Source organism: Melanotaenia boesemani, chromosome 13 (genome assembly GCF_017639745.1).
Source record: "Melanotaenia boesemani isolate fMelBoe1 chromosome 13, fMelBoe1.pri, whole genome shotgun sequence".
Taxonomy (NCBI): Eukaryota; Metazoa; Chordata; class Actinopteri; order Atheriniformes; family Melanotaeniidae; genus Melanotaenia; species Melanotaenia boesemani.
The window spans coordinates 22801887-22815814 of record NC_055694.1 but is presented as its reverse complement, the minus strand read 5'-3'; the positions used below and the strand labels follow the sequence as shown (position 1 = coordinate 22815814).

At 37.5% G+C, this 13928-nt stretch overlaps 1 protein-coding gene across 2 annotated transcripts in view; it reads right to left on the bottom strand.

Moving 5' to 3' along the window:
* nphp4 (nephronophthisis 4) overlaps positions 1–13928 on the bottom strand; it is a 184646-nt gene that overhangs the window by 65308 nt on the left and 105410 nt on the right. Inside the window, exons 13-14 of one of the 2 annotated variants that reach the window (XM_042003773.1) lie at positions 9442–9579; positions 3124–3281 (exon numbers count right to left, since the gene is read on the bottom strand). In XM_042003773.1, coding sequence (XP_041859707.1) covers positions 3124–3281; positions 9442–9579 — 296 coding nt within the window. The remainder of the gene's footprint in view (positions 1–3123; positions 3282–9441; positions 9580–13928) is intronic. The other variant, XM_042003774.1, reaches the window with a different exon arrangement.

The following is a 13928-nucleotide window of genomic DNA, read 5'->3' as shown; positions in this document are numbered from 1 at the left end:
GTCACTTCAGCCTGGTTAACCGAACCTGAATTTCAATATCCGGCTGCATTGAACAAAAATGTGGTGAAATGATGATTAGACAGCATAAGGATGTCGGCAATATCCATCAAGCAGCAGCACCACAATAATGGGTGCGGGGGAGAAAAAACGGGTGCCAAAGTGCTCCCTCAGGATTTTCAAGCATAATTGCCAGTTATCTCTAATCATAGTGGCCACCTGTTTTTGCACAACTATGGTAACAGTCATAACTTATACTTCCAGTGCTGACACCAGACACTGTGGGTATGATAAACACAGCTGGCAAAAGAATATGAGCAATAATGTTATCAAAGCTCTAACGTTGCCTTTGTCCACTTGGTAAACAGCAGATCCCACAGTGAAAATTCTGTCACAGAAAGAAACCTTGATCAAATTAATTAAGATGACAACAGTGGAGAAGGAAGTCAATTGTGTTTTTCTCTGCAGCTGTGTCAATTTCATGCTTTCCATCTCTAACGCATTGCTCAAAGTTGCATCTTAATTTAGACCCAGTGGATTAATATTCACGCCATCATTTTTATTTCAAAGGGGGCTCCATCAGATATGCACCGCTACTTCAATTAAACTTCTTTAGACTTTATTGTTCTTGTCAAAGAAGTGGGTCATTCCTCAGTGAAAACATTCAAAGAGATGTTTTGGCTCCGAGTGAAGAGGCAGAAATGTTTCAGTCCACTGAATTGAACAGGATTGTGTCTGGATCCAAACTCTGGGATTGGGAAAGTGTTTCAGCGCCAGCTGCTTATTAACAGACTCCCTGTACTAAAGCACTGCCTTGTTTCTTCCTTGTGCCCATTATTTGCAGAGTTCTTTCTTATTCAGTGTCCCAACTCAATAAAGCTGGCTGCATTTCCTCTGACATTATGTTTGTAAATTGTGAGCTCAGTTCACTGCATTCTGCTGTACTTAATCAAAGTCAAAAGCTCTCCGTTATAGAAATGAATGTTCAACATTTCTTTAAATTGCCTCTGAGCTGATTTCTGACACCTATTGGGAATGTCATTACACTGCCCAACACACGTTGGCAAATGGTGAGAAAAAAAATGGATCTTTGTAGATTGCAACACACTGAAATGTGGTAGTAAATGTCTGTACTAGTGTTAACATGAGTTACCAATATAGAAACAGAGTAGCATATCAAAAAGATGTTTAAAATAACCAAATTTGACTAAGAGTTCAAATATGCAACTAATCCAATTTAAAATTCTGCATAGAACTCATTATACAGGACAATGGATTTTCAGGATAGGTCTGTCACAATCAAATATTTTCTCACATTGCACTGACAACACGATTGATAACTACTTCCATGCCTTGTGGTCCTGCACACCTGTCCGCAGGTTCTGGCTTCAGGTATGTGAAGATATGTCAGCGTGGTTTAAATGTAATATTTCTGCAAAACCATACTGTGTCTGAAAAGACTTGGGTGAAATTAACATTGTAATTAACTCTGTACACATGATCCTCATGGTCTTATGCATCACAAAGAAAACTATCCTTGTGAACTGTGAACTTGTGAACCTTCACTCTGGCCGCCCTAGATGTCTGGTGCCAGGAGAGGTCGGCGGCTGTTGATCTTGTGCTTGTGCCCCGTGACCGCAGGGGGCTCTGGCTGGGGCCTTCCTCTGCTGCCCTTGGGGTGGGTCCAGGGTGGTCTTCGTGGTGGGGTGGCTTGGGTTCGTGCTCCAGGATTGCTGCTGATCGCCTGGGTCTCTGGGCCACCCTAGTCTGCTTCTAGCCTCCATGTAGGTGTGGTCACATTTGCACGATCACACTCATCTCTGCTCACTCCTCATTGCTCATACTCTGCATGCCGACACAGTCACTGAGTTGTCCAGTGAGTTTCAGAGCTGCTTGTGCTTAGTTTTTTTTTTTATTATTATTATTATCATCATTATTTTTATTTTGTGTGTTTCTTTAATTCTTTGGTTGTTGTCGTGATACATATTGTTGCTGCTGTCTTGTTTTTTTGTTTTTTTTTTCTACGCACTCCTGATGATTGACAGCTAAGTTTACTTGTAAAAGCTGTAAGAAATTTTCTGTTGTGTTTCTGTGCAGGTGTAGCACTTGGTTGTCTGGTGCTGGACTGAAGGGTTGATGCTTCTATCTACTGTATATTTGGCTCCTCTTTCTTTTTTCTACTTTACTTATTGCTTTGTTTTTTTTTTTCTTCTGTCCCCTACGGTCAGGTCCAGCAAGATTACATAAATTCCATAAATCCAAATAAATAAGATAAATCAACTTATTCATATAAATAAAGAAATAAAAAATGAGATTATCAAGAGGAGCTATATACTCATATAGGTCCCTTTGGCAAAGCACCTTAGTTCAGCACAACAGTGCTGCATTCCTATATTCCTACAATGCTGGGCAGGAAAACTATTATTAAACCTGAGTAACAAGCATGTTACTATATTATACAAAAAGAACAAAAGGGTTACGTATAGCCACACCAGTAACTGCAGCTAAAAAGTAAAAGCAAATAAAATGAGAAAATGTGCCTCAAATTCAAATATTACATGTTTGCAGCAGGTGGCCAAAATGTATTGGTTTCAATTGCCAGTAATAAGTTGAAATGTTCTCTTACTTCGAGGTCTTGACCACCAATTCAATTCCACTCAAGTTTGCATTAAAAAAACAATCCTCACAGCAGCAGACTATGAGCATTTATTATTGCTTACTGATTCACACATAGCAGCTGGCCTCTTTATTGCAACTCATGTTACACAGCTGATGCCGGTAACAATGTCCATATCCTCCTCCAAGACTATCACAAAGGGGTTTGAGTTACAGAGGGCAGCACAGTCCCACATAAACACACACACTTTAAGACCAGAGCAAATAACTATAATTAACATGAGCAATAGAGATTCAGGGGCAAACAGAAGAACATGAAAAATCTCCTACAAAATCATCAAGGGTGAAACTTCTTCTTATTTCAGTGAGCAATTTATTTCTAGTTTCAAGCTTTAAAATGCAACCATCACACAGTGTTACTGTGGAAACTGTCAGAGGCATTGTTCAGAGCAAGCCCTCTTTACTTTGTGGTACAGATCATTTCTCAAGCAGACAACTAGAGCCGCTCACCTAGGCACATTCATCCCCACTGTAATGACAGGAGCGTGGACAGGGGTGAAGGGCAGCTCTCGAAGTGGGTCTCCTTCATCCTGCATTAAAGGTAACTCATCACCATCCCGCTGAAGGTCCATCTCTAGGTGTGCAATGTTGCTAACAGCAAAGCTGGTCTGGAACAAATGCAAGAGACAATAAAATAAATTTGTTGTTTTAATCAGTGGTATTGCTGCAACATGGCAGTGCATAAGCATAATGTTCTGTTAGTTTCTAATAAGACTGCTCACAATCCATTCAGTGTACTTTTATAGTCATCACTCAGGCTGTCATATAGCAAATTCCTCCATCTAATTACAAGCTGATCACACAGAACTGTGGGCAAAGGAAAATGTAACAACAAGAAATGACTCACTACAGCAGAACTTCAAGCAGGGGAGGTATGAAAAAAAAAAATGATGGCTTGTATTAAACATAATTGACAACTGGATGCATGAGAATTTTATCTTAAGTAAAACTGGGTTATGACGGCCTGGATTAAAGCAATGAGGCAATAAGAGAAAAAGCTTGCAGTGGATTTGTCAAAACTGATTTTGGAAATTGCCTACTGTAATACTCTGATGGCTCCAACACCACGCTTACAGTAGAAATACATATCTTTAATACACAGCAGCCATATGTCACAGAGGACTTAAGGAGCTTACCCTGGTCTTGGTTTACTTGGTCTGTGTCAGTATGCACATTGATTCTAAAAGCTTATCTACAGCATGTGTTACAAGCCTTTAAATAGCCTTGTCCATCAATATACAAAGCTATGCTTAGTCACCAATATACTCAGTGGTCACTGTTTGCATCATCATTGTATTAATCAGGAAATGAGTCAGAGTTAAAAGCTTCAGAAACTTCATTACAGTATAATTTATTCTCAATGAATGAGTGCAAGTTTCAATGTTTAAGATGCAGAATTAGGTGCAAATCTCAAGAAATGACGCTCTTGCTATTCTATTTCTGTGTTATGACGTGGAAAACCACAGGATGTCAGAAGCCGAGGAAGCATAATTTCATCAAATTCACTGTCTCCACACAAGATGTCAGGCCAGTTCTGATAATATTGCTTGCAGGACGCTGCTTTGAATTTTAGAATTTAAGATTTGTCCTCCTGGGTTTATTAGTAACTCCCCACATGTTTCCTCTGCACTGCACTCCTTGTGATTTAGTGCTGCTGGATTTGTTTTATCTGTTTTCTACACATATTTATTCAGTATGACATACCTTTCCTTTAAAATGGAACATAAATACACTTGTGATAAACACAGTATGTCACTAAGAAAGAGTGGTCCAATGTTGCCAAAGCAAATTCTTACACTATCATAGGACAGAATATCTGGTATGGATGGATGAGCTTATGTAGTATACACCTTGCAATAGAGAGAATATGGAATATGCATGTTTTTATCTCTGTGTGATCCAGTACAAGCAATCAACTCCACTGATCTTTTCTTGCTCAATTTCACCAGACATCTAAATGAAGCTTTAACATTCAGCAGGTGCTTTGGAAAAAAAGATTCACAATGAGTGAGAAACAGCATTTAGAAAGATTGCAAAAGAAAAAAAACATTGTGTGCTCATTTTTGTTAGCAAATCCCATAAAAAGATCATCTTTTTTACAATTTCTACTCCCTAGGACACAAATCCACTGGTTCCCAGTGAAGATACAAATGTTGTAACAGGAAGACGTGCATTTGCGATTTTATTACCACAGTAGATTTCTAGATATTTTAAGCACTACTAAGTGCTAATGGCAGCATGTGGTATTGATTTGAAATGCTCACGGTCAGTCTAATGATGAAACAGCAGGGGAGTAAGTTGTTGCCTTTTATTGATGGGTTTTTGATAGTTTTGGACATTAAGGGACAACAGCATGATCTTTATAGCATGCAGAAACAAGCAACATGAGGCTCTGAAGACATACATAATATTTGTTTGTGTTCGTCATCAGATTTGTTCTTTTCGTGATTGTTTTTATTATTATTTTTCTTTAATTTTTTTCTCTAGTTCCGTCTTTTTTCTCACAAAATTATCATGTTTATAATAACAGAGATGATTTCCTGGGAAGTGTTGTTGTATTTACTATGCGATAAACTTAGACAGTCCCAAACCTGTATCATATTTAATGGTGTAAAGCTACCAAGAGAGTGTTACAATTATTAATCCAAAGATGTTGTTCAATAAACATAGATTTCAAGTACAAATACAGTCGAGTTTCCATGAAAACACAAATATTTTCCTTCTAGTATATTAATACTTTCCCATAAATTATGAAAGTCAGTCAGAAGACTTGGTGTTTTCTTTCAATTAACATCTTAAAACATATTAATTTAACATATTGATATATCTGCCTTTTCAGATTTTTGTTTATTGACTGATTGGAATGATGCCATATTAATTGTTAATGTTTTATGTTTTATTGTTTTTGTTTTGTTGTTTTACTTGATTGTAATTTCATTTACTGTAGTGTGAGGCATTTTTGTATGTATCTCTAAGTACATAAAAGTACCAAATTATTCAAGTTTATTACTAATAATATTGCTTTTTGATAATGTGAAGATGGTTTCCATGAATCACTGCCATCCCTTGGACTCATAACATAAATAAAACAGTGCTGACAACTTTTAATTTGAAATTCAGTTTTATATCCATGTGAAAAAGACTGAATTAAAAGCAAGTAATGAGTGAAGCACCAACAACTTAGTGTCGATGCTTTGACTTTGAGAGGCTTATTTATTCACTGAAATTTCATTACTTGAACTATTTCTTTCTTCATATATAGCTGCCTGTGGATCAGTTCAACATTTTCCTTTTTTTCCCAGATAATATTAATCCTGTCGTCACCATCACTGAACAACAAAAGGCCTGGGGTGTAAGAGAGCTGGCAATTAGCTTCAAAGTGCTAAAGATGTCATTTTTCAGTCAAGTGTTTTCTTTTCCCTAATTTTCTGGTCCTTGACACAAGTGCACAGCTCAGCTGGCAGACCAGAGGACATGCATCGCTGCAAATTATTAGGCTTTTCATAAAATGTGCAGGTAATAACTAACTAACTAACTAAGTAATAACCAAAGTCAAAGTACAAGATACACATGCATGTTCCTCTTCTGGTTAAACAGACTGCAAGATGATAACCCAAAAGGATGTGTAGGCATGATGCAGAGGGGTTAACATAATTAAATTGTTTTACAAAATGGCTTCACATGGCATCTGAACTTGCTGCCACAAAGCTGTTGCTGTGTGATGACATATGGGTGAATGATTTTCATAGACAAGTGTATTCAGCTTTTGAGGTTACAAGGGCACCTGAGGGTTTAAACTGTAGATTCTGCAAACTGATTTAATGACTCAAAAAAACACTTAGAGCATCAGCACTGAGAGCTAATGGGAGCTAGAGGATTAAGTGTCATTCTTTTTCACGACTTTATAATTTAGAGACAATTCTGATGCCTCTAATGTGAAATGAAAGACAGGCCTCCACAGTTTTAGCCCTGGCAGAGTTTCAAATGAGCAACCTCAGTCAAGAAACTTGCTCAGTTTCCTGCATTCAAGGTAGATGTCATCAAGATGTCATCTTAAAGCCAATTTATAAAAACCCAGACAGTTAATTAACAAATAGTTGAGTTCCTAAGTAATAAAACATAAACATTTACTTGTGGTGTACTTGGACTTGTGGTGGCTAAAAAGAAAATAAAATCTTATGATGGATGTTGGTTTGTAAATTTTAGCTCTGAGTCGGCTTGTTTCAGGCCTTTTCTCTATACTACTGGTCTATAGAAAATTGATCAACACTCTGGGATTTTAACGCCTTAAGCTCAGCTCATCTTGTCCTGCAGTGGCTTAAATGAGAAAAGAAAAAAACTGTCACAGCTAAGTACAAAATAGTCACAACTTTCAGCTACCAGTGTGGTTATAGAAAGATATGAAATAGATAACTTGTTCTGACACTTTCATAACAACACAACTTAGTGGGTCTTCCAAAACCAAACTGAATTGTGCCTTTTTTGGAGCCATATTGTATTTCTGATTATTTCGTTATCTCCAGTAAGCCTGATCCACTGCTCCTGGTTTATTTCCGTAATATGATTCATAGCTTAAGCTGTGTGGATTTTAAGCATGAAATATTGAAGAAAACCTATTGAAGCCGCTGCTGTCTAGTTAGAAAGTGTTTTTAGTTGAGCTGAGGTGTAAAAGCAGGCAGACAAGCCAGTAGACACACGTCCTGCAATCTACTGTGATGTCAAATGAAGGAAACTGATATAGAACAAATTAACCAACTACACAATGATTTTGGATGGATGGATGGATGGATGGATGGATGGATGGATGGATGGATGAAACATGGTGATCAATGTAGAATATTCAGACTAAGGCTTCTTCATCTCTTCCAAAAAAAGAAATTCAGCAATATCCCTGTTCAATACTTGATCATGATGACTAATGATTACTTATTTATTCTATGCTGCAACAACACATATTTGTTCAGAGATTAATTATTACCTTGTAATTCAATTCTATGTACTTGAGCAATTTCTCACAAAACTGCTTTCACTATATTGTATACTTTCACTAATTTGGGGCTGCAGGGAAGCTAGAGCCTATCCCAGCAGTTACTAGGTGAAGCAGGGTACATCCTGGACAGATCGCCAGTCCATTGCAGGGATGAAAACAGAGAGACTATCACTCACTCACTCACACACAAACCCACACCTAGGGAGAATTTAGAGAGACCAATTAACATAACATGCATTTCTTTGGACTGTAGGAGGAAGCTGGAGTACCTGCAGAGAGCCCACACATTCACTGGAAGAAACTCCACATAGAAAGGCCCCTATTCTAAATACCATGGGTTGCAATGGTGCAAGAATTTAATAAATGGGCCACTTTTTTTTAAGATACAGAGCTGCTTGCAGTGTTAACAATAGATGAGCCTAAAGACACTACACGAATATCCAGCAAGGAAGCATTGTATTCCAGTAAAGCTACTTATTTACAAAATATAATATACAAAAAATATATAAAAAGATAAAAGAAAAGAAAACAGAGAGCAACAGAAATGCTACATGCCTCCTATAAAAGTGAAAACTGTTACAAGCTGTCAAACCAAACCTTTTACCACTCAAACACTAGCATTATATCATCTTTTTCCACATCAAAGGGAAACAGTAAATACCACATAAAAATGTGAAAAATGATTTTGATAAGCAAAAAAAGACTCGGGGTTAATCCTAGGATTACAGCATTATATTTTCCTCACCATTCTATGAGATTTTACCACTGTTTCTAATGTGCAGTGCACTGATTCCCAAATATATGCATCTTTGTGGGTGCACATTGTCTAATTTAGCAAAGACGAGGCAGCTTTCAAAGGCAAAATGACTCTGCCAGCCGATTCTCAGCAGCAAACACCCACAACTGTGGGGAGCAGGTTACCCCTGCATCATTTCAGGAAATTATTCACCAGAGGTATTAAAATCAGTACAGTACAGCTGACTTCCTCAGTTTTGCTTCAAAATATCCCCTGGCAGCAATGATAGGGCAATCTCACATGAATTAAGCTTGTTAGAGATTGTAGTATTTTTTACCACTCTTTCTAATTTCCATCATCTACATGACAGTTAACTGGGATTTGTGTTGATTAAATCAGACAGGACATTATTTTTTAATAAACAAAAAGTTGCTGTGTTTCATGGGTTATCCACTAATGTATTGGGGAAAAAATGACCAAGTTCTGTGATTAAAGTAGCTACTGAGACTCTATAAAAGACACTAAATGTATTTCAAAATGGGTAGGCAGATGATACTTAAATCAGACAAGTAGTCGTCATGAACTAGAGAGGGAAAAACACAAGGTTATATAGGACCCTGGATACCTCAAGAAAACTGAGATAGCCTTTGTTCAAAGATTTGAAAAGCCAAGTGAAAGAATGAAGTTTCTTTTGATTATAAAGATGAAAAGGGCTAGCTTCAACACCTCCAGCAGCTCTAGCAGCTCTAGAGACAAAGAGTGAGCAGATATGGAGTTCAGTTTTGCAGGTTGTGTGTATGTGTGTGTGTGTTAATGGGTATAAGCTCAGTGTAGTAAAGGTAAGTGTATTATGGAACTATCTGACTATCCTTTGAAACGTTTAAAGTATTATGTTTTAGTGTCATTGTTCCTATGTGTCTTCCTTCTAAATGCAGGTTTTTGCTTAATGCTTGTGTAATTTCCTCATCATGTATGTAAAGTATGAGTACAGAGTTATGAGCGTGTGTTTTTACATGTGAGCAAACGGGGGTGGAAATCTTACGACATGTGACAGCTGGTGGGCCGATGCCAACGGGGAAGGATGGAGAAGAGAAGGAAATGACTGTTGCCACGGCAACGCTGAGCTGGAGTGGCTGGTGGTTGGGTAGCGTGAAGTAGCTGCCAGCTGAGACAGTGAGAGCTGCAGAGAAACAATGCAAATGATTCGCTGTTATTATTATGATTACGAACAACAGGACTCAGAAATATACTCCACGCCAGAGAGACACATGTGCCGTCTGAGATGACAACAACAGCCCATTACTTCGCTTTAGCACTCATAAGCCCCTCTCAGTCCACCCGTTTCCCCACCCAAAAGCTTTAAAAGTAGTCAGCTCCCAACAGGTTGAGTTTAAAACTGTTTGTCTGTGTCCCTCTGATTCTGAAAACATGTGACTAGGGACAAAAGATAATATACCATTTTACTTCAGGGGCTGGCTTAAGGATTATTAAAAAAAAGGAGCATGAAGGCATATTAATTACTACTGACAAGGGACTTGTGAAATGTAACACAGAAGAGTAGAGTCCCCATCTACCATGCATTTTACAGCATACACAGTTAATACTGACAAAAGTGAGCATCCAGGGGCTTCAGCCTCCGGGCGCAAGTATTTCTTCAGATGTTTTTCTTTTCTTTTTTTTTTTTTCTTGTATTTCATAAGCATATTTTCCTTCAGCTATTTCCATAGTGGTGCAGCACATGCACATTTATTTAGGAGTGTTATGTAAAGTAGATCAGAATATTATCTTTTCCTCTTTTTGCTGATATTTAATTTTATATGCCTAGTAAGAACGAGGGAGAACTTTATACCATCTGCAAAACGGCCAAGTGGAAGTATCAAGAATGCTTCTACTAAGAATTACAACTAATGAAAAGACAAAGATATGTATTATAAATTTCTGTTATTGAGTACTTATGCAATAAGCACTTAAGAAATAGATATTATGATCAGTGTTGCAAAACAAGCATTAAATGTCCTGTTTTATGTAATCTATTGTAATATTAATACCTTTCTGTTATTTATCTTATTTAGCTGGCAGAAGCAGCAACAAGTAAAGTTTAGATGTCCTTTTCCTGTTCACCTTCAACTAATGTTGGTGATTCTTCAGGGATTCCCATGCTTTGCAGGAGATATTAAACCTCTGGTGTTAATGAAGTGTTCTCTGAGATAGATCTCCACTGGGAAATGCCAAAGAAGCATATTGATCTGATGTCCAAATCATATTCTAATGGATCTTTCAGAAAAAGAATGGTGGTTCTACTCTGTTATCTAGTAAGTGACCCTAACTTTAAATTAGTTTGCATTTTCAGAGCCGCTTTCAACCTCAGCTTGCTTACGTCTGAGCCAGCGGGACAGAGAAGCTAGAGAACATTTACTTCAGTCTTTTGATCACAGGGAAATTTGATCTAAATTAATATGCTGAACAGAGAGTTCTTTATTTTAGTGGATTTTTTAAAAAGAGGGTAAACAAAACTTTATGTAGTTCTAATCCAAAGCACATTTGTCTTATGGGAAATGAAGTAGTCTTTTCTATAATGTTTCAAATTATGTCAGGCCAATAGCTTGCTTAACTTACAATCAGAATATTTGATTACCACAAACAAGTGGGAGACAATACTAAATGAAACATATTCTGCAGAGCTGAAATGAAAAAATAAAATACAGTCAAACCAATGGCCCTCTGACTGTAAATAACGACACGGCTTTGAGCCATATTGTAAAATAAATATCTATACAGTATATCAAATTTCATATATTTACCATTTGTCCCAAACTTACAAACTAAAAAAAACCCTAATTACAAAAAATGTGCGATTCTGTATAAAATGTCAACAAGAATAGAAACCAATGATTCTCAAATCTCATAAAACCATATTTTATTCCCAATAGAATCTAGACAACCTAACAGTTCAAACTGAGACATTTTACTATTTCTTGAAGAACTTTTGCTCATTTTGAATTTGATGACAGCCCCCAAACTCTTCTCCTGCAAAGAAATGCTGTTTTGATGGATGCAGTATGTGGTTTAGCATTGTCTTGCTGAAATATGCAAGGCTTTTCCTGAAAGATATGTTGTCTGGGTGGGGCATAAATGCTGCTTTAAAACCTCTAGGTTCTTGATGAGCTTTGTAAATCAATGCATTCTGCTTTTAATTCAAAATTTGATATTTTATTCCGACGTTTAAATAAAATTTGACATTTTATTTCAACTTTGAAATATTCTCAATACCATGAATACCAAATTATAACATGTACTCTTAAGTAGCTTTAATGTTGGAAAAAAGAGCGCCCTTCTCATTCACCATGAGTTGCCTACATTTAAAGGCCATGTGAGCCACTTTGTATATTTTTATATCCCTTTATATTCTGCATATTTGCCCTTCTTTGAAACACTGAGATTTCCACTTGGACTGAATCAAAGGCTGCAGATTTGAGCAATGCTTGGCTACAGAGCATGACCCATCAGCAGGTCAGCGAGGCTGAGGAGATGAAGGTGACCTTAATCACTTCTCAACAAGCAAGACAGAAAACCACACAGACACTTAGCACATACACCATGAGATATTGCATCACAGTATGAAAGTTTGGAGCTTTCCTTCTTTTGAAAATATGCCAACGGCCTAGTTAAAGCTTCCACTTGTAACACGTTGCTTAGCAATACTACTGTTGCTCACAATAAGAAGGTTCATGTTTCAGACTACACTGGGCTTGACAGCAGTTTGCCCATTCTCTTTATTACCTCTGGGTACTTTCTGAAAGGCTTCATTTACTTTCTTTACACCCTATCAAAGCTGATGCAAACAGGGCATTAGCACACACTGCAACCTCAGCTACAAGCTTGTCTACCAAATAGCACATGGTCATGTTTATATTTTGTGAAAGCACATTGCAAGAGAAAAAAAAAAACAGAAACCAACCCTCTCGCCTTTAAAACTGACAACAATACTGTTTTTAACATTACAGAGGAATAATGGGAAAACAATAAGCAGCTAGAGTAGAATGCTAAATTAAGTTATGCTGGTGACTGACAGAGAGGTTTCAGCAAGGTAACCATCTTAAATCACCCCTGAGTGTGGCATGAAATCTAATAAAATCAATTGCTCACGGCATTATGGAAAAAGGCAGCATTGTTTATTAAAACAGCTTGTGGTCTGTTTGATAGCACTCTAATTTGCTGCGGTAATGCTTTGTGTTTCGGACAAAGCAGCTTTCAAGGTGTGACGGCTGCAAAGAGAACCCTGGTCCTGTGACATTAAACCACTCACTGTCACTATGGAAACTTAGCATACCAAATTATCCAGTTCTAAAATCTTGATTTTGTTTCCATTTTGTTTTCATTTCTTTATTTTTTGTTTACTACTGATTATTGATTTCTGTCCTGAAAACTAGCGCTGTTGGTCTGCATTCAAATCGACTGAAATGCCTTGTAGAGAAGGGGAAACTAAATTTAAACCCAAGTGGTTTCACTTTCATACACAAAGTGTCAGAGTGGATCTGTTGGCCTCTCTACAAGTTTGTTGCTTGTTAAAAGTGCAGGCGCAACCCTAAAATGAGCTGTTTTGGCTGCAACCATTGGCCAAAATGTCCAAAAATGTCAAAGCCAATGAACTGTCACAAGTCAGCCCCTTCAAGTGTTGCTGAGCCAAATCACATTTTTCACACACATACATGTGAGTCACCACATCCTGCACATGGTGGGTGTGAAAGACACCAGACTCTGTATTAGAGGATCACACACACACACACATACACACCCATACAAGAATACGTGGAGTGAGGCAATTAGTAGAGGCATTGCTGTGGCTGCCAATGTTCTGAGCTCAGCCTGTTTGCCCTGACAGCCAAAGCAGATCATCTGTTCACATTCTGGCTTCATGGGACCTGCCTGTGTGCATGCATGTCAGTGATTGTGTCCTATGGGAGTACATACAAAAGATTTTAGCTCTAAATTGTACAAGTACAACACAAACAACTGAGGGTGAAAAGGCATGGATTCGGGGGGAGAAAAGACAGATTTAAGATTAGAATGTAAATTATGAATTTGCTCTCAAATCTTTTCCAGCTGTTTTCACAGCTTTGAGAGAGTTGATCATACCTGTAGACTGGCCCTAAACCAGATTCTTGTGATCTGATTGATTACCTTATTGAGACCTGTTTTACTCATCATTGTTTACAGGATTTGCACCACATGAAACGTTTTTCTTTACAATCTCATGTGGAGCTGTATGAGAGTAAACCAAAAGTCTACATATAATAGGATTATTTGTTTCCTGAGGGCAACATTCTGCTCAGAAGAAACAAGAAGTCTATCTTAGTAGTGTTATAAACAGAAAAATAAAAACAAAGAAAAAAACTCCTATCTGGAGCCAGAAATCACATACAAAAGATAAATAAGAAGTCTAATCTAAAAATGACAAAAGCTTTGCCAACATATCAAATGTGATTTTAAAAATTTTATGTTTCTCCTTTTTGAGCTTGCAGATTCAGA